At 46.5% G+C, this 20,755-nt stretch overlaps 2 protein-coding genes across 3 annotated transcripts in view; one reads left to right on the top strand and one right to left on the bottom strand.

Annotated features, from left to right (window-relative positions):
- EIF2AK1 (eukaryotic translation initiation factor 2 alpha kinase 1) overlaps positions 1-20,362 on the top strand; it is a 41,324-nt gene extending 20,962 nt beyond the window's left edge. For both annotated transcript variants that reach the window (XM_025381176.1, XM_025381175.1), the window contains exons 9-15: positions 621-948; positions 3,231-3,342; positions 4,375-4,475; positions 14,788-14,902; positions 15,449-15,531; positions 17,235-17,468; positions 19,702-20,362. In XM_025381176.1, the coding sequence (XP_025236961.1) occupies positions 621-948; positions 3,231-3,342; positions 4,375-4,475; positions 14,788-14,902; positions 15,449-15,531; positions 17,235-17,468; positions 19,702-19,833 (1,105 nt within the window). In that variant the 3' untranslated portion in view covers positions 19,834-20,362. The remainder of the gene's footprint in view (positions 1-620; positions 949-3,230; positions 3,343-4,374; positions 4,476-14,787; positions 14,903-15,448; positions 15,532-17,234; positions 17,469-19,701) is intronic.
- Positions 6,270-12,113, bottom strand: ANKRD61 (ankyrin repeat domain 61). The gene is made up of 3 exons (XM_025381177.1): positions 11,898-12,113; positions 9,929-10,026; positions 6,270-7,368 (listed from the first exon to the last, which is right to left on the bottom strand). The coding sequence occupies exons 1-3, from the start codon at positions 12,111-12,113 to the stop codon at positions 6,366-6,368; spliced, it is 1,317 nt and encodes a 438-aa protein (XP_025236962.1). The 3' UTR covers positions 6,270-6,365.
- Positions 20,363-20,755: the final 393 nt, after the last annotated feature.

The following is a 20,755-nucleotide window of genomic DNA, read 5'->3' as shown; positions in this document are numbered from 1 at the left end:
GCCCTGTAATCCCAGCACTTTGGGAGGCCGAGACGGGGTTTCACCGTGTTAGCCAGGATGGTCTCGATCTCCTGACCTCGTGATCCGCCCGTCTCGGCCTCCCAAAGTGCTGGGATTACAGGCTTGAGCCACCGCGCCCGGCAATTTTTGTATTTTTTAGTAGAGATGGCGTTTCACCATATTGGCCAGGCTGGTCTCGAACTTCTGACCTTGTGATCTGCCTGCCTTGGCCATCCAAAGTGCTGGGATTACAGGTATGTGCCACTGCACCTGGCCAACTTTTGTTTTTTTTTTTTTTTTGGAGATGGAGTCTCACTTACTTCGTCGCCCAGGCTGGAGTACAGTGGCACGATCTTGGCTCACTGCAACCTCCACCTCCTGGGTTCAAGTCATTTTCCTGCCTCAGCCTTCCCAGTAGCTGGGATTACAGGCGTATGCCACTATACCCAGCTAATTTTTGTATTTTTTAGTTGAGATGGGGTTTTACCATGTTGGGTAGGCTGGTCTCTAACTCCTGACCATAAGTGATCCACCCGCCTTGGCCTCCCAAAGTATGGGATTACAGGCATGAGCCCCTGCGCTCAGCCCATTGACTTTTATGTTTACTTTTTTTTTTTCAGAGAACAATATGATGTTAAAAATGATGAAAGTAGCAGCTCATCCATTGTCTTTGCTGAGCCCACCCCAGAAAAAGGAAAACGCTTTGGAGAATCTGACACTGAAAATCAGAATGACAAGTCAGTGAAGTATACCACCAGTTTAGTCATAAGAGACTCCGGTGAACTTGAGTCAACCCTGGAGCTCCAGGAAAATGACTTGGCTGGTTTGTCTACCAGTTCAATTATGGAACAGCAGCTGCCACTCAGGCGTAATTCCCACCTAGATGATAGTTTCACATCCACCGAAGAATCTTCCGAAGAAAATGTCAACTTGTTGGGTCAGACAGAGGTAGATTACTTTCCTAGACCTTCCTAGTTCGTCCAGTAGTGATTGTATTGAGGACTGTGCAGGTGTGTGGCCTTCTCTCACCCACTCTCACCTCTGGCACTTCTGCCCTGCGTTCGGTCTCTTTTACTGGCCATGTTCCCCTTGCCATGTGACCTTTGTGTTCGGTTCTCCCTTCTTCACTTAGTTAACTCCTCCACATCCCTTTCTGGCCTCCCCCCCGGCCATTTTCAGCTCCAGATCATCTTGAGTGTGTACTCTGGAGTTAGCGGCCTCACTCACACTCTGTTTCTGTTGTATGTTAGCATCATGCTATAAAGATATATTTATGCAAAAAAGATTTTGTAGCATGACTTTAGGTGAGTCCCAGTAGGATTACCAGGTCAGTATTCAGGATACTCTTTTTCATTTTAAAATTGATTTTATTTTAGTTGTAGTTTTCAGGATGCTCTTGTTGAGGGTTATACTGATATAACCCTCTTTCCATGGTCATGCTGCCACCATGCTTTCACCAGTATTTTAAGTAGTAGTATTAAAACCATGAACATTGGGCTGGGTGTGGTGGCTCACGCCTATAATCTCAGCAGTCTGGGAGGCCGAGGAGGGCAGATCACCTGAGATCAGGAGTTTGCGACCAGCCTGGCCAACAAGGTGAAACCTCGTCTCTACTAAAAATACAACAATTAGCCAGACGTGATGGTGTGTGCCTGTAGTTCCAGCTACTCAGGAGGCTGAGGCAGGAGAATCGCTTGAACCTGGGAGGTGGAGGTTGCAGTGAGCCAAGATTGCGCCACTGCACTCTAGCCTGGGTGACAAGAGCACGACTCTGTTTCAAAATAAATAAATAAATAAATAAATAAGTAAAACTAAAAACATGAAAATTAACAGGGTCTACACATAATCTGTCTTGTTAGGATTATAAAACTGTGTATACCATCTACATAGACACAGTGCAGAATTAATTCTTGTCCTGGAATATGTGTTTCTGAGCCTGTGTTTTTTTTTTTTTTTTTTTGAGACAAAGTTTTTCTCTTGTCACCCAGGCTGGAGTACAGTGGCATGATCTCAGCTCATTGCAACCTCTGCCTCCTGGGTTCAAGCGATTCTCCTGCCTCAGCCTCCCGAGTAGCTGGGATTACAGGCACCCACCACCTCGCCCAGCTAATTTTTTTGTATTTTTAGTAGAGACGGGGTTTCACCATGTTGGCCAGGCTGGTCTTGAACTCCTGACCTCAGGTGATCCGCCCGCCTCAGCCTCCCAGAGTGCTAGGATTACAGGCATAAGCCACTGCACATGACCGAGCCTGTGCATTTATTTTATTTATTTATTTTTTTGGAGACGGAGTCTTGCTCTGTTGCCCAGGCTGGAGTGCAGTAGTGGGATCCCTGCTCACTGCAACCTCCACCTCCCAGGTTCAAGCGCTTCTCCTGCCTCAGCCTCCTGAGTAGCTGGGACTACAGGCGCCCACCACCATGCCTGGCTAATTTTTTTGTATTTCTAGTAGAGACGAGGTTTCACTATGTTGATCAGGCCGGTCTCGAACTCCTGACCTCATGATCTGCCCGCCTTGGCCTTCCAAAGTGCTGGGATTACAGGTGTGAGCCACCGCGCCTGGCTGAGTCTGTGCTTTTTTATGAAACATAGAACTTTGAACACTTTCACCTGAATCTGGATGATTTGAGTTTGGGGGACTTTTAATCAGAATTGATTCATTTCTCTGTATTTTATTTGGAAAATTTTGTTAGGTGCCTCAATCAGATGGTATATACAGTGGGCTACAGTAAGCTTAATGTTTGCCTACCTTTTTATTGAATAAGTTATTAGTTGTGTACAATGTGAAGCCAGACAAAGTATATATACTTTGTAGAAATATATAGAGTAGTAGAATATCATACAGCCATTCTTTGTTGCTTTCTCTTAGCTTTAAAAACTGTTTATGTAGCAAGCAGCCCAGTTTCAGGACCAGTTACTCCGGGTCACAGTTGAGAGTTTCTGCCACTGGACTCCTGCCTGACTTCAGCCTGGCCCCCACTTCTGCTGGTATTACAACACCCTGTTTTAATCATCGCTCTCCTTATCTGTTGCTTTCATTAGACTTTGGCCTTCTTGGGTGGGCCTGTGTCCTCAGCAGTTCTGTCTTGCAAAGGGAAGTCCACACAGGTTAAATGACTTCCCTAGAGGCCTACCGTCTTGGCCCAGAATAGGCAGATGAGTATTTGTTGGCTAAATGAATAATGCGAGTGAATCGTGCAAAGATGGGAGCCGGCACTACCTCCTCTCCTAGGCCCAGTACCACCTGATGCTGCACATCCAGATGCAGCTGTGTGAGCTCTCGCTGTGGGACTGGATAGCCGAGAGAAACAAGCGCAGCCGGGAGTGTGTGGACGAGTCTGCCTGTGAGTACCATCTGGGTCTGCCGGGCCAGGAAATAGACACAGTCACATCTTCCCCATCTCATGTAGGAGTTGCCTCCAGGTGCTTTGTTTTTCTTTTTTATTTATTTTGTTTTATTTTTTTGAGACACAGCCTTGCTCTGTTTGTTGCTCAGGCAGGAGTGCAGTGGTGCATTCACTACTCCCTATAGCCTTGGCCTCCCTGGCTCAAGCGATCCTCCCACCTCAGCCTCCTGAGTAGCTGGGACTACAGGTGCATGCCACTATGTCTGGCTGATTTTGAAAAAAAAAAATTTTGTAGAGACAAGGTCTCATTATCCTGCCCAGGCTGGTCTCCAACTCCTGATCTCAAGTAATCCTCCTGTCCCCGCCTCCCAGAGTGCTGAGATTATGGGCGTGAGCCTCTGCGCTTGGCCAGAATTTTTTCTTTACCAATTTTTGTGTGAGTCCTATAAAACCTCTCCATCCTCTAAATGTATGTCATCATATTAATAGATGAATTAATGTACTTACATTTTTGCGGCCATATGCCGTGTCATTTTTGGAAAGTGAGGCATTCCAGATGATTGACTTGTACTCCTGGAGCTAACATATTTTATCTTTTCTTTCTCCATTATTTGTAATAATATCTTTAATCATCTGTGGTTAGGATACCAGATTTATTAGCATTAAATCCCAGAATGTCAAGAGTTGAAGGGAACCTAAACTTTATCAAATCTAGTTGCCTGATACCCAAGAATTGTTTAAAAAGTCATCAATACAGGGGAGGGCTCTGAGTGAAGTTAGAGGTACTTTCTTTCTGGTTGACAGAGTCCGTCAGCTGTTGAGTGCTGCTTTGTGATGGTTTGTTTGCTAGCTGAGGAACCCTTTCTGCTTATTTCTAGGTTTTAGACCATTCTGCCTTGACTTTGTTGAAAATCTGATTGTTCTTAAGTGTCAGATGTTAATGTATTTAGAACGACATTAATATTTGTCGTTATGCCAATGTAATGAGTAAAAAAATTACAGAAATAAAACTGTTTTTTTTACTTCAAGGTCCTTATGTTATGGCCAACGTTGCAACAAAAATTTTTCAAGAATTGGTAGAAGGTGTGTTTTACATACATAACATGGGAATTGTGCATCGAGATCTGAAGGTAAGTGGGGGCGATGAAATCATTGAAAGCAGTGGTAGCTTTGTATCAGGGATGATTTGACGATGGTTCATTGAATTAAATAAGATTACATGTCCTAGTTCATTTGTTTAGGAGGTTATAATTACTGTCAGACAAATCATTGTTCGATAGATCCAGAGTGAGAAAACATTAGGTTGAAATTTTTTTTTTTTTTTGAGACAGCGTCTCGCTGTGTCACCCACGCTGGAGCATAGTGGCGTTATGCCTAGGCTTCAATGCCTAGGCTCACGTGATCCACCTCAGCCTCCCTGGTAGCTGAGACTACAGGCATGCCCAGCTAATTTTTAAATTTCTTTTTTTGAGATGGAGTCTCGCTCTGTTGCCCAGGCTGGAGTGCAGTGGCACAATTTCGGCTTACTGCAAGCTCTGCCTCCTGGGTTCACACCATTCTCCTGCCTCAGCCTCCCAAGTAGCTGGGACTACAGGCACCCGCCACCACGCCCAGATAATTTTTTGTATTTTTAGTAGGGACGGGGTTTCACTGTGTTAGCCAGGATGGTCTCGATCTCCTGACCTCGTGATTCGCCTGCCTCGGCCTCCCAAAGTGCTGGGATTACAGGCGTGAGCCACCGTGCCTGGCCAATTTTTTTGTAGAGATAGAGTTTTGCTATGTTGCCCAGGTTGATCTTGAACTCCTGGGCTCAAGTGATCCTCCCATCTTGACCTCCCAAAGTGCTGGTATTGCAGGTGTGAGCTACTGCACTTGGTTGTAAGTTGACTTTTTTAAAGTAGTAATTTTTGGGCATTTGAAAATCCTCTGTGGAGTATGAGTACTTTTTTTCAGGTAGTAAGTGTGCTCTGAGTACTGATAAAATCAGTGGTGCTGAATGTTACTTAGTGCTGACAGAAATACTCATTTATTGTTGCAGACTTAGAGGTAAACTCTATAATTACTCATCTTAAAGTTTAACAAAATGGGAATTTTTTTTTTTTTTTTTTTTTGCTGTTTTAAAAAAGTCTGTAGGCCGGGTGAGGTGGCTCAGGCCTGTAATCCCACCACTTTGGGAGGCCGAGGCGGGTGGATCACGAGGTCAGGAGATCGAGACTATCCTGGCTAACATGGTGAAACCCTGTCTCTACTAAAAATACAAAAAAACTAGCCGGGCGAGGTGGCGGGCGCCTGTAGTCCCAGCTACTTGGGAGGCTGAGACAGGAGAATGGCGTAAACCCGGGAGGCGGAGCTTGCAGTGAGCCGAGATCACGCCACTGCACTCCAGCCTGGGAGACACAGCGAGACTTAGTCTTAAAAAAAAAAAAAAAAAAAAAGTCTGTAATGACTATTTGGTTTTCATCCACAAAAGACTGTCAAGAAAGAGAGAAAAGGGCCGGGCGCGGTGGCTCAAGCCTGTAATCCCAGCACTTTGGGAGGCCGAGACGGGCGGATCACGAGGTCAGGAGATCGAGACCATCCTGGCTAACACCGTGAAACCCTGTCTCTACTAAAAATACAAAAAACTAGCCGGGCGAGGTGGCGGGCGCCTGTAGTCCCAGCTACTTGGGAGGCTGAGGCAGGAGAATGGCGTAAACCCGGGAGGCGGAGCTTGCAGTGAGCTGAGATCCGGCCACTGCACTCCAGCCCGGGCTACCGAGCAAGACTCCGTCTCAAAAAAAAAAAAAAAAAAAAAAGAAAGAAAGAGAGAAAATACATTTGTGTCTTTGGCTGAAGAGATTGACATTAATTTGCTTACTTTTCAGCCCGAAGTTAAATCATGGAAAGGGCATGAAAAAACAAATCTAGGAACAAAAATGTTAGTAGGCAAATCACTTTATTTTTTGGAAAGTGTTCAAGAACCAGTAGTTTGTACATTTGGGATGTCAAAGGTGATAGGTTAAGCATTTTCTGGGACATGTCTAGCCAGAAAATGCAGTTTGAGTGGCTGGAAGTCCCTGCTGCTGTGAAGCTGGGAGGTCTTGTTTCAGGAGGTATGCCAGGTCGTAACAGCAGTAGACAGAATTCCATATTGTCACCGGGAGAAGTTGCTTCAAGTGCTGTTTGTATTTCTCCCCGTAAATATTCCTGATGTTTCTTTTGCAGATACCCTGTAGGGATAAAGGTTTTTGCGATTGCTTTATTAGAGTGTCCCTTAAGAAGCGGAATTCTGGTAGCATGATTCCTGCAGGGAGAATTCCTTGGTTATTGGTCATTCTCAGAGGATAAGTGTGATAAAGTAGCCTGGCCAGAAGTGCCGTATCTCTTACATTGAAACTGCGCTGAAGGTACATATAAATTGGAGATTCCCCGTTTCTTGTTAAAATGTTAACATTTGCTTCAAAGTCAAGCAGGAGATTGATGATTGCCTCTCTGCCTCCAAAGCATGCCTCGTGGATGGCTGTTTGGCCTTTGTAGTCCTGGGCGTTGACTTTGGCTCCGTGAGTGAGCAGCAGACGGATGCAGCTGACCCCCGCCCCGAGCAGTCGGCCTGCTTTGCTTGATGCGGTGCACACTGCAAGCTTCAGGGGCGTGTTTCCCGTGGAAGAGACAGCACAGTTGACGTTTGCTCCACAGGCAATGAGCATTTCCATCATCTCCTTATTCAGCATGTTTGCAGCCATGTGAAGGGGTGTCATGCTGGCTTCATTAATAGCATTGACATCGGCACCATTTTGGGCCAAAATGGAGAGAACTGGATAGCAACCATATGCTATGGCCAGGTGGAGTGGTGAATGTTTGTTGCTTTCCCCTTGAGCGTTAACTTGAGCCCCGTGTGCACACAAGATGCGGAGACACGTGATGGCGTTATTCTGAATGTCTGTCAGGATCCTGTGCATTCTGTTGCCTGGTTTTGCCCACGTGGTGGAAGTGACTGGCCAGTGCAGTAGTATTAACTTGAGTGTGGTGAGGCCTGTTGTGTCCCTAGAATGGGTATTGATTACACGTTACACTGAATTCACAGTGGGAATGGCTCTACGTGAACAGTTAATGCTTAAGAAACCAATATTTATTTGAAGTCAGACCCTTTAGTTACCTTAAGGATGTGTTTCACAATCTGTATTGCTGGGTAGTTTCTCGCTATCCCAGGGTTTTTCGGGGGATGTGGTGGGATGTATCCCTATACGATGGGGCCTAGCTTCATTTTTTATATACATAAATTTTTTTTTTTTGAAAAATTCTTTTCACTTTTCTACAATGTCGTGAAGGAGGCCCAGCTTCTTGGAGCGGCCTATTTTTACCCGTGCTGCCCCCACTAGGGCTGTGTCCCTCCAAGGCTGTATCTTAGTGATTTCTGCAGCCTGGCACCTCACATAGTGCTGGGCTGGGTTACTGGCTTTCCGTGAAATTGTGTGGACTTGAGTGTGATCTGTTATCACCATAGAAGTGAGCCGTGAAGGCCCAAACTCCTGTTGACTCCTTTCTTAGTGGCTCTGTCTCTGCTCTCCTACCTGACATTTTTATGCGTGAGTGTGTAGGGAGCAGAAGAAGTGACAGGGGTTGAATCTGAAGACCTGTGGTCATTCTGAAGTTCATTCCCTGCTCCAAGCCAGGTGGAATGAGCATTTTACAACTTGGCCCTCATCACAGAAGCGCTTCCAAAAATTCCTTTGTTTTGGCAGAGAAAAGGGAAGGTTTATTATGTAAATCTAACTCCTCTGCTGAAATTAGAAAATGATTTTAGTTCACATATATCTGTTCAGCGTGAGGCCCTAGGCTATGGATATGGTGAAACAGCAGGTGGCCCCTACCTTTGTAGGGCTTACAGTCTAGCAGGGAAGATAGACGTGAAACAGTGAAACAGCTCAGTAAATACTGGAAGCCGGCAGAGTTCTAGAGGGGTGCAGAAGCCTCACATAGCGCATGCGGTATGCAGGGTAGGAAAGGGTCCCCTGAGGAGAATGGGGCGAGTCTGTGATGGTTGAGATGTGGAAGGGACTTCGAGAGGACTTGCAGAGCTGGGGTGGGGTGCTAAGGGAGAGTCTGGGAGCAAGACAGGTCGGGTGGGTTTTTCTGGAACGTGGTAAGGATTTGGGGCAAGAAGTTCTATTATTATTATTATTGGGATGGAGTCTCGCTCTGTCGCCCAGGCTGGAGTGTGGTGGCGTGATTTCGGCTCACTGCAATTGCCGCCTCATGGGTTCAAGTGATTCTCTTGCCTCAGCCTCCCTAGTAGCTGGGATACAGGCGCCCGCCACCATGCCTGGCAAATTTTTGTATTTTTAGTAGAGATGGGGTTTCACCATGTTGGTCAGGCTGGTCTCGAACTCCTGACCTCATGATCCACCCACCTCGGGGTCCCAAAGTGCTGGGATTACAGGCGTGAGTCACCGCGCCCAGCCTATATACTACTTAATTCTTTCATTCACTCAGATAGTATTACTGGGCACTTGCTAAGTAATTGATTTGGTTGAGGTGGTGGAGATACAGTGGTGCACAAGGTGAACTTGTCTTTCATGCGACTTACCTTCTAGTGGAGAGTAATAAACAAGAAAATCCATTATCAGCCGGGCACAGTGGCTCACGCCTATAATCCCAGCACTTTGGGAGGCTGAGGCGGGTGGATCACGAGGTCAGGAGATCGAGACCATCCTGGCTAACATGGTGAAACCCTGTCTCTACTAAAAATACAAGAAATTAGCCAGGCATGGTGGCGGGCGCCTGTAGTCCCAGCTACTTGGGAGGCTGAGGCAGGAGAATGGCATGAACCCGGGAGGCGGAGCTTGCAGTGAGCCAAGATTGCGCCACTGCACTCAGCCTGGGCGACAGAGTGAGACTCTGTCTCAAAAAACAAACAAACAAAAAAGAAAATCTATTGTCTACCTGTATTTTACTTTTCACACCTAACTTTGGTGGTTAAACTTATTGAGGGCTATGGCAAGGACTTTACTGCATTCCTCACAACACCACCATTGAGCACTTAATCCTCAGAATGTGCATTGATTTGGCAAAATGTTTGTGATGTTGGATTTTTCTCAGTGTTTCAGATTATCTCATCTACTCAGTAAAGACATTGGTTCATTCATAACATGATAATGTGTAGTCTGTCACCTTGAAGAACGAACAAGTCCAAACCTAAGTGGAAAAAAATGTATGAACTGAAAAAAATCTATATCAGGTATATCCTCACTTAGAAATGATTGCCAGTGAAGCTGGGTGCTGTGGCTGAAGGCTGTAATCCCAGCACTTTGGGAGGCCGAGGCAGGTGGATCATTTGAGGCCAGGAGTTCAAGACCAGCCTGGCCAACATGGTGAAACCCTGTCTCTACTAAAAATACAAAAGTTAGCCGTGCATGGTGGCGCATGCCTGTAGTCCCAGCTACTCGGGATGCTGAGGTGGGAGAAGCTCTTGAGCCCAGGAAGTATAGGTTGCAATGAGGCAAGATTGTGCCACTGCACTCCAGCCTGGGCGAAAGAGCGAGAGCCCTGCCTCAAAAAAAATAAAGAAGAAAAAAAGACATGATTTTTGGTGGAGTTAACTTACCTGACTTCTGGGTCAGCGCCATGCCGTAACAGGCAGAGCAGACTCTGGGCCTTGTGGTACTTGGCAGCCAGATGGATGGGGATGATGGACTCTGTCTGCTTTGGAGGGAAAACAAAACACATTGTGTAGTTAAAAATACTGTTTGTGTTAGCTTGCCATTTCAAAGGCAATACATTTTTTTACTGTCTCATTGGCTTTTTTTCTGGTATGTGCATTGAAAGTTTCCTTTTCTACTACCTGTTTTAAATGATCAAAACTCAGTGGATTCCCTACTATAAAATCTGTGTTTTACAGAAACGCACATTTACTGAGGCAACAGAAATAACACTCGAAAGCTCTGGAAAGTTTTGAAAGTTGATTCTTCCAAAGAGCCTGTGGTGTGATATTAATGGTACTTGCTATGAAGTCACTTAGTCCTTAAATTAACCCGCAGGGTGATGGACAAGTAGGTGCCGTGTCGTTGCCAAAAGTCGTATTATCAGCAGTAAAACCTGAATCTTTTTTTTTTTTTTTTTTTTTGAGACAGAGTCTCGCTCAGTCACCCAGGCTGGAGTGCAGTGGCCAGATCTCGGCTCACTGCAAGCTCTGCCTCCCGGGTTCACGCCATTCTCCTGCCTCAGCCTCCCGAGTAGCTGGGACTACAGGCGCCCGCCACCTCGCCCGGCTAGTTTTTTGTATTTTTTAGTAGAGACGGGGTTTCACCGTGTTAGCCAGGATGGTCTCGATCTCCTGACCTTGTGATCCGCCCGTCTCGGCCTCCCAAAGTGCTGGGATTACAGGCTTGAGCCACCGCGCCCGGCCTTAAAACCTGAATCTTAAGGGTTTTCAAATATAACGCAGCATATGTTCTGTCTATGATTAGTAGAGCTGTTTGTGCCAACTCTCTTTTTTTTTTTTTTTTTTTTTTGAGACGGAGTCTCGCTGTGTCGCCCAGGCTGGAGTGCAGTGGCCGGATCTCAGCTCACTGCAAGCTCCGCCTCCCGGGTTCACGCCATTCTCCTGCCTCAGCCTCCCGAGTAGCTGGGACTACAGGCGCCCGCCACCTTGCCCGGCTCGTTTTTTGTATTTTTTTTTAGTAGAGACGGGGTTTCACTGTGTTAGCCAGGGTGGTCTTGATCTCCTGACCTTGTGATCCGCCCGTCTCGGCCTCCCAAAGTGCTGAGATTACAGGCTTGAGCCACCGCGCCCGGCCGCCAACTCTTAAAATACACACATGTAAGTAGTGGTTTTACACCGTGGCTATAAGATAAGACAGTAGGGTACAAGAGAGGGTGACTTCCTTTTTGAAAAAAAAATTTAATTGTAAAGGTAATAATCATTGTATAAACATTTAGAAACTGAAAATGTATATATTAAAAGGGAAAAACTATTTTTTATTTGTTTGTTTGTTTGAGATGGAGTATCGCTGTGTCATCCAGGCTAGAGAGTGCAGTGGTACGATCTCGGCTCACTGCAACCTCTGCCTCCTGAGTTCAAGCAATTCTCCTGCCTCAGCCATCTGAGTAGCTGAGATTACAGGCTCCTGCCACCGTGCCCGGCTAATTTGTGTATTTTTAGTAGAGACGGGATTTTGCCATGCTGGCCAGGCTGGTCTCAAACTCCTGACCTCAGGTGATCCACCCACCTCGGCCTTCCAAAGTGCTGGGATTACAGGCGTGAACCACCGCGTCTGGCCAAAAAAGGGAAAAACTAATTTGACCACTCGGAGATTAGCACCATGGGTATGTTTGAGAGATGACATGAATGGTCTTCCAGCCACACAGGATCTGGTGTTTTCTCATGTTGGTTTGTGTGTGACATGTGCAGGGGAGGCTTTGAGGGCTTTGGGGAGCACTGCAGTGTGTGTGGAGTGAGCTGGGGTCGTGCCTCGTAAGGGCTGTGAGCTTCGCAGGTTCACCAGCTTTAGATGATGCTCGTTTCTAAGCAGCCTGACTTTTTTCCAGAAGTGACTGAGCAGAAAAGGGGGTACCTGGCTCAGAAGTAATCTGCTGCTGGTGGAGTTGGGCAGAATGGTGATGGGCTGGTTGACAGGGTGATTTCTCAGGAGTACCTCGATCGTAGTGCAGTCTTCTCTCATGATGGCTTCATAGAGTTTCGAGTGAAGTGCTGCGGATGGGCCATCTTCCAGGGACGTGGCACTGTCAACCACCAGGTCTCTGCTTCCTTTCCTGGGTATATTCCCCATGAGAAAAACATTAAGACTTCAGGGGAAAATGTTGTTATGGAATTGGTCAGTTTCAGTCTCTTTATGATGATTCTTTCAGTTCAGTTCTATAACTGTTCTAGAATTTGTCAAGAATTGTATCTGTGAAGGCAGTCCATCAAAGTTTGGAACCAAGCGTCCAGACTTTGTTCCTTGATCATATAATGTCAAATGTCAGCAGTTTTTAGGGTTTTCTACTCTATCATAAAGACATATCCAAGCTATTATCTTACACCTTTATTTCTGATTTCTCTCCAGTTCAAGTGTAGCTGAAACAATGATCAAGCTAAAAAAGAGGAATTTATACATTAAAATAGAAAGTTTAAATTATTACTTTTAAAGTAAGAAAAGTTTTAACCTATTTTTTAGTTTTTATTATAATAGAATCTTCCCTCTTCCCATTACAGGTTCCGTTTTTCTCTGGCATAGGAATAGTTTGAGAGATGTTTTGGGTCTGCACTCGTTGCTTAAATAAAGTCATTTAGTGTGATTTATTAGTTCCTAACCCTGGCTAATACATATGAGTTATCTGGGAGCTTTTAAGAAATATTCAAGTTGGCTGGGCGTGGTGGTTTATGCCTGTAATCCCAGCACTTTGGGAAGCCAGGGCAGGCAGAACACGAGGTCAAGAGATTGAGACCATGCTGGCCAACATGGTGAAACCCCGTCTCTACTAAAAATACAAAAATTAGCTGGATATGGTGGCGTGCACCTGTAGTCCCAGCTACTCGGGAGGCTGAGGCAGGAGAATTGCTTGAACCTGAGAGGCGGAGGTTACAGTGAGCCAAGATGGCGCCACTGCACTCCAGCCTGGCAACACAGTGAGATTCTGTCTTTAAAAAAAAAAATCAAAGTTTTTTCATAGTGTAAGAAGCATGCTCACCCATCCAAACCCAAAGAATGAACTTGGAGGCACAAAGAACAGTGAAAGTCAGACTTTTAATAGCAGTCTTGTAAGGTCGTGTGTCTGTAACACCCAGGGCAGTTACAATAGGTAATTTATCTCCTAGCGTGCAAGTCCCTACCTCAGTTCCTTATTGGTCAAGGACTACAGGGTTACGATCTTCCCGGAAGTCGCCTGAGTTGCATTATCCCCTTAGAAGGTTATACCCTGGTCCCTTCCCCACTTAAGTTTGGATTTCCCAGTAACGAAACTGTCTTCCCTTTTATGGGCTAACTTCTCCTTTACATCCTGTTTGCTTATTGTGATCTTCTAGGTGTATGAGCCATGCGGTTTGTTACATTCACAGGCTAGCTGCCAGTGCTTAGATTTATCATGCCTTGAAAAAGCCATTTAAAATGTTTTCTCACACATAGAAAATCACATCTCTGGATGCGACAAGACAGTTCTTTTCCTTTCCTTCCCTTTCTTTTTCCCTTACCTTTTTTATTGTCTGTCTTTGAGACAGAGTCTCACTCTGTTGCCCAGGCTGGAGTGCAGTGGTGTGATCTTGGCTTGCTGCAACCTCTGCCTCCCAGGTTCAAGCAATTCTGCCTCCGCCTCCCGAGTAGCTGGGATTACAGGCATGCACCACCACACCTGGCTAATTTTTGTATTTTTAGTAGAGACGGGGTTTCACCATGTTGGCCAGGCTGGTCTTGAACTCCTGACCTCAGGCGATTCACCCGCCTTGGCCTCCTGAGGTGCTGAGATTACAGGCGTGAGCCACCATGCCCGGCCGAGGACAGTCATTTCTAAGAGCTTCTTGGGTAATGATGTGCAGTAAGGGTTGGGAGGCATTTGTGTACAAAGCATGCTCTACATTAATATTCTCCAAATTTAGAATAGCCTTGGGACTTATAGGAATACTGATGCTTGTGTCCACCCCCAGGAGTTCTGATGCAGTTGGCCTGGGGAATGGGTTGAATGTTGAGTTTTTTTTTTTTTTTTCCCTTGAGGCGGAGTCTTGCCCTGTCACCCAGGCTGGGGTGCAGTGGTGCAATCTTGGCTCACTGCAACCTCTGCCTCCTGGGTTCAAGTGATTCTCCTCCCTCAGCCTCCTGAGTAGCTGGGACTACAGGCGAGCACCACTATGGCCAGCTAATTTTTGTATTTTTAGTAGAGATGGGGTTTCACCATATTAGCCAGGCTGGTTTTGAACTCTTGACCTCAGGTGATCTACCTGCCTCGGCCTCCCAAAGTGCTGGGTTTACAGGCATGAGCCACCGCGCCTGGCCGAGGTTTTTTTTTGAGACGGGGTTTTGCTCTTGTCGCCCAGGCTGGAGTGCAGTGGCACAACCTTGGCTCACTGCAGCCTCTGCCTGCTGGGTTCAAGCCATTCTTCTGCCTCAGCCTCCCCAGTAGCTGTGATTACAGGCACGTGCCACCACGCCTGACTAATTTTGTATTTTTTAGAGATGGGGTTTCACCATGTTGGCAATGCTTGCCTCAAACTCCTGACCTCAGGTGATCTGCCTGCCTCAGCCTCCCAAAGTGCTGGGATTACAGGCATGAGCCACTGCACCCGGCCGGATGTTGAGATTTTTAAAACTCCTGGATGATTCTGATGTGCAGGCAAATTTGGGAACTATTCCTCAAATATTTAACTTTTGAGGGGCTGCTTGCTCCTGAGTTCCAAACACTTAAAAACATTTACAAGTTTTTACTATTTGTTTTAAGAAAGCCAAGGTGTTGACTTGTTTTGTTTGTTGATAGCCAAGAAATATTTTTCTTCATGGCCCTGATCAGCAAGTAAAAATAGGAGACTTTGGTCTGGCCTGCACAGACATCCTACAGAAGAACGCAGACTGGACCAATAGAAACGGGAAGAGTAAGTTTTTGGTTTTGTTTTGTTTTCTTTGCATAAACAAAAGACATGGTTGCACATGTTAGTATTTATTTTTTTATTTTTATTTTTATTTTTTTGAGACGGAGTCTCGCTCTGTCGCCCAGGCTGGAGTGCAGTGGCCGGATCTCAGCTCACTGCAAGCTCCGCCTCCCGGGTTCACGCCATTCTCCGGCCTCAGCCTCCCGAGTAGCTGGGACTACAGGCGCCCGCCACCTCACCCGGCTAGTTTTTTGTATTTCTTAATAGAGACGGGGTTTCACCGTGTTAGCCAGGATGGTCTCGATCTCCTGACCTCGTGATCTGCCCGTCTCGGCCTCCCAAAGTGCTGGGATTACAGGCTTGAGCCACCGCGCCCGGCCTACATGTTAGTATTTAAAGAGAATCATAAAGATTTTATAGCAAAGGTGAGATAAAGATAAAAAGAACCGTCATTCCCTTAGGAGCTACACTGCTTGCTCATAGTAAATGTTATTTAATGTTGACAATGCTAACAGTGCAATGTTTAATATGTGACTTTTGAAATGATAGGAACACCAACACATACGTCCAGAGTGGGTACTTGTCTGTACGCTTCACCTGAACAGTTGGAAGGATCTGAGTATGATGCCAAGGTAGTATTTGTTGCTTTCTGTCCTTTCATCCAACTTATTTGGCAGTCATAAATAACAAACAGTACAGGGCCGGGCGCAGTGGCTCACGCCTGTAATCCCAGCACTTTGGAAGGCCGAGGTGGGTGGATCACCAGAGGTCAGGAGTTCAAGACCAGCCTGGTCAACATGGTGAAACCCTGTCTCTACTAAAAATACAAAAATTAGCTGTGTGCGATGGCACATGCCTGTAGTCCCAACTACTCTGGAGGCTGAAGCATGAGAATCGTTTGAATCCAGGAGGCGGAGGTTGCAGTGAGCCGAGATCGCACCATTGCACTCCAGCCTGGATGACAAGATCAAAACTCCGTCTCAAAAAAAGAAAAAAAACAAACAGTACAATGAAATGCAGAAGCTCTGTCATAGAGATGTTTTTGGAGATAACCAAGTACTCTAGATTAAGTGGCTCAAATTGCCCTAAGAAGAAGCCTCACTTTTCAGTAGAATCTGTGTTGCCTACTTTACCATTTCAAAATCCACAGGTGTCACACATTGTTTTTGTTTGTTCATTTGTTGTTTTTGAGACAGGGTCTTACTCTGTTGCCCAGGTTGGATTGCAGTGGTGTCATCATAGCTCATGGCAGCCTCCAACTCCTGGGCTCAAGTGATCCTCTCACCTCAGCCTCCCATGTAGCTGTGACTTCAAGAGTTGTGCCACCACACCCAGCTAATTTAAAAAACAAACAAACAAAGAAACAAAAAATATATATATATATATATATTTGTAGAGATGGGGTCTTGCTTTGTCCAGGTTGATCTCAAAATCCTGGCCTCAAATGATTCTCCTCCCTTGGCCTCCCAAGTGCTGGGATTACAGGCATGAACCACTGCACCTGGCCTAAATCGATTTTGAAATGAGCTTTCCCTTTAAAACATCACTGTTCACCTCAGGAAGCTAGAATTCATGGAAGCCTGTGTTCAGCCTTTCTTCTAATTGTTTTTTTTTTCAGGCTTCGGTGAATAAACGCCAAGGGGAAGCCTGCCCCTTGACTCCCCTTGAAATAGAATGAACATGCTGTAAAGTTTGAATCCCCATTGTTCCTTGAAGAAATGCTAAAATCCATTTTTCAAAACAACAGCCTAGTAAAATTTTCTTCCTTTTGATGGCTCCTTGAGCTTTTTAGTGATTGGGAAAGAGCTGTCAGAAAAAATGATGGCTGCCCCTAAAATCTTGTCTAGTGAAGACCTTTCTAAAAAAATCTGTTTTTAGGAGTAGTATCACAGATTTTATGCAGTTTGTTAAATGTCACCAAGGACACTTGGTAAGTATGAGTGGAGGCAGAGGTGAGACTGGAGGAGAACCCGCGACCCACTGTGGCTTCCCCGCAGCTGACACTAGCAGGCGTGAGCTCATGTCCCTCTCCCTGGGTCAGGCCTGGATTGTTACGGGGTGCTGAAAACAGTTGTATGGTCGTGACTGCTGTGGGCGGGGATTATCCCTGCCCTCCACCTGACCATCCATTCTGCGTGCCCACGGATGCCCCTTTTTGGGGTTGTGAAAGTCCCAGTCTCTGATGAGCCATCCTGCTCTGTTCCCTTCCTTGTGAGTGACTGTATATCCTCATTCTTAGAAACCCTCTCCTGTTTGGAGGGTGGAACACGGAAATGGAAACGTTCTTCTCACTCTGTATTTCACTACTGAGTTCCCCCTTTTTTTCTTTTTCCAGTCAGATATGTACAGCTTGGGTGTGATCCTGCTAGAGCTCTTTCAGCCATTTGGAACAGAAATGGAGCGAGCAGAAGTTCTAACAGGTTTAAGAACTGGTCAGTTGCCGGAATCCCTCAGTAAAAGGTGTCCAGTGCAAGCCAAGTATATCCAGCACTTAACGAGAAGGAACTCATCGCAGAGACCATCTGCTGTTCAGCTGCTGCAGAGCGAACTTTTCCAAACTTCTGGAAATGTATGTGCTTTTGTTTTTCTTGGACCTGGAGTGAAGGTGGTTTTTATTTCCTCTCTTGGGGAAGGAAGGGGTGGGTGGTGCCCCTGGAGGCTGGGGGTGGAAGAGGCAGATGATGGTTCTGGAGGCGGGGCCTATTTGTTCTCATCCACTTGCTGCTACTCACCTGCAGGGTGTGCTCGCAGGACTCACTCCCCTTAGGGTAGCAGCTCTGGCCCCAGCAGGCACAGGAGGTATCTGCTGGTGTTCACAAAGAGGAGTGGAGGGCCAGGGGCCAACCCCACAGCTGAGGCCGGGTAGGAAAGCTTCCTGAGGCCTGGTGGGTGTGACTCTTCCCCAGAAAGGCCGGAGGGGCTCGTCGGGTTTGCCCCTTCTGATGGCTGGGCCTTTAAATGTCCATGTCAAAGTCTGACTCTTCACCACCTGCCTGCTGTTATGGGCTGTCCAGGTGTCTGTCGGGGGCTCATCACTGGCAGGGCTGGTGAGCCCTGAAGTGGTGGGCGGGTCCCTTGAGGGTGTTTTGGTCACTGATGAGTTTAGCACTCTCAGAATTTCGGGTTGTAGAAAATCCTGGCACCTCCCAGGGGGGCTGCTGCCTTCCCTGCGCAGTACACAGCCACTGCAGACCACCCAGGAGAGGCAGGGGTGGCCTGGTGTGGGGGTCTGGCTGCAGCTGCTGTCCTGGACATGGTCTCTGTACATGTTTTTCTTTTTAATGCTGAGGAAAATATGAAGCTTAAAATAGAATTTGTTTAAATTGTGAATCCTGGCCGGGCGGGGTGGCTCATGCTGTAATCCCAGGCATGGGATTTTGGGAGGCCGAGGTGGGAAGATTGCCTGATGTCAGGAGTTCGAGACCAGCCTGGCCAACATGGTGAAAGCCCCTGTCTACTAAAAGTACAAAAATTAGCCGGCCATGGTGGTACACACCTGTAATCCCACCTCCTCAGGAGGCTGAGGCAGGAGAATCACTTGAACCCAGGAGGTGAAGGTTGCAGTGAGCCAAGATCACACCACTGCATTCCAGCCTGGGCGACAAAGCGAGACTCCGTCTCAAAATAAATAGTGAATCCTGTTTCAGTGAATAGTTGAGCTTAGACTCCTATTGGTGCAAACAAAATATTTAAACCCATTCTCAGAGTTCCCTGACTGTATCAAGCACTAGGTTGAATGCCAGTAGCACGCTTGTATTCACTGTCCACGTAAGCAGGTTGACTCCCTACCACCTGTCTACTCTAAGAATTATAAGCACCAGGTGCGGTGGCTCACGCCTGTAATCCCATCACTTTGGGAGGCCGATGTGGGCGGATCATGAGGTCAGGAGTTCAAGACCAGCCTGACCAACATGGTGAAACCCCGTCTCTACTAAAAATACAAAAATTAGCCAGTTGTGAGCCACCACGCCCAGCCACAGATGTGGTTCTTAAAACTAAGTATAAACATTTATCTTCACACATGAAGGGGATTTTCTAATGCTCAGTTAAGACAGCTATTAGAGACCATAGTTATTTAGTATTTATAACCATAGTTATTTAGGATTTCTACTATCTTGCAAAAGTTTTTTGTGTAAAATGAAACCTTGGCTGGGTGTGGTGGCTCATGCCTGTAATCCCAGCACTTTGGAGGGTTGAGGCAGGTGGTAATTGAGGTCAGGAGTTCAAGACTAGTCTGGCCAACATGGCGAAACCCCATCTCTACTAAAAATACAGAAACTAGCTGGGCTTGTACAAGAGCGCCTGTAATCCCAGCTACTTGGGTGGCTGAGGCACGAGAATAGCTTGAACTGGGGAGGCACAGGTTGCAGTGAGCCGAGATCATGCCACTGTACTCCAGCCTGGGCAACAGCAAGATTGTCTCAAAACAAACAAAAAACAGGTCCGGGGGGAAAAACAGTCCAGGCACGGTGGCTCACACCTGTAATTCCAGCACTTTGGGAGGCTGAGGTGGGCAGATCACTAGGTCAGGAGATTGAGACCATCCTGGCTAACATGGTGAAACCTTGTCTCTACTAAAAATACAAAAAATTAGCCAGGCATGGTGGCGGGCGCCTGTAGTCCTAGCTTCTCTGGAGGCTGAGGCAGGAGAATGGCGTGAACCCGGGAGGTGGAGCTGCAGTGAACCGAGATCGCGCCACTGCACTCCAGCCTGGGCGACAGAGTGAGACTCTGTCTCAAAAAAAAAAAAAAAAAAAGTAGTAAGTTATTTTAATGGAGTTTAAAATACTTTCTCCTTACAGGTTAACTTCACTCTACAGATGAAGATAATAGAGCAAGAAAAAGAAATTGCAGAACTAAAGAAGCAGCTAAACCTCCTTTCTCAAGACAAAGGGGTGAGGGATGACGGAAAGGATGGGGGCGTACCTGTCTAACCTTCCTCAGGCTGTATCTGTAGGATGAAAGTGGACTTAACTTTTAAGGTAGTTAACTGGAATGTAAATTTTTAATCTTCATTAGGGTATAGTTGGTATAATTCTTAGTTGTATTTAGTAAGCCTTTACAAGACTTTTTAAAGATGTCATAGTGCCCCAAGCTGGTGCTCCTTCCTTTCCTGCCTCACAAGCTCCTTTTCCTGAATTTCCTACCTAAATGGTCTCTGAAACAAAAAACTTGGACCTTATCCTCAATTATTTTTTCCTTTCAACTCTGTTGACCCTCTTTCACCCTCTGTCTGGTCTTTCTCTAGAAGGTTCTACCACAGAAATTGACGTGTGCCCCTGTCACTGCCCAAGCCCAGGCCTGCACATACTCACTGGACTGTTCCAGTTTTGACAGCTGCCAGTCTTCCTACCCCTTTCACACTGCAGCCAAGTTCATTACCTGAAGGACGCCTGATCATTGCATTCCTTGGCTCCAAACCTTCTGCTGCCTCTAAGATAAAAGCTCAACTTCTTAACAGTGTACAGTGTGCAACTTCCAATGTTTTTTTTTTTTGGGATGGAGTCTCTGTCGCCCAGGCTGGAGTGCAGTGGCGCGATCTCGGTTCACTGCAAGCTCCGCCTCCCCAGTTCACGCCATTCTTCTGCCTCAGCCTCCCGAGTAGCTGGGACTACAGGCGCCCGCCACCACACCCGGCTAATTTTTTTGTACTTTTAGTAGAGATGGGGTTTCACTGGGTTAGCCAGGATGGTCTGGATCTCCTGACCTCGTGATCTGCCTGCCTCAGCCTCCCAAAGTGCTGGGATTACAGGCGTGAGCTACCGTGTCCGGCCGCAACTTCCAATCTTTTTATCTGTTCTCTCCACCTTCAATTTAGTGTCATTCCAAAACCACACCCTTGCAAAGCTTTGTACT

The sequence above is a fragment of the Theropithecus gelada genome, chromosome 3 (assembly GCF_003255815.1).
Source record: "Theropithecus gelada isolate Dixy chromosome 3, Tgel_1.0, whole genome shotgun sequence".
NCBI classification, from domain to species: Eukaryota; Metazoa; Chordata; class Mammalia; order Primates; family Cercopithecidae; genus Theropithecus; species Theropithecus gelada.
Note: the sequence above shows the minus strand (reverse complement) of the source record. Positions and strands in the feature narration are given on the sequence as shown.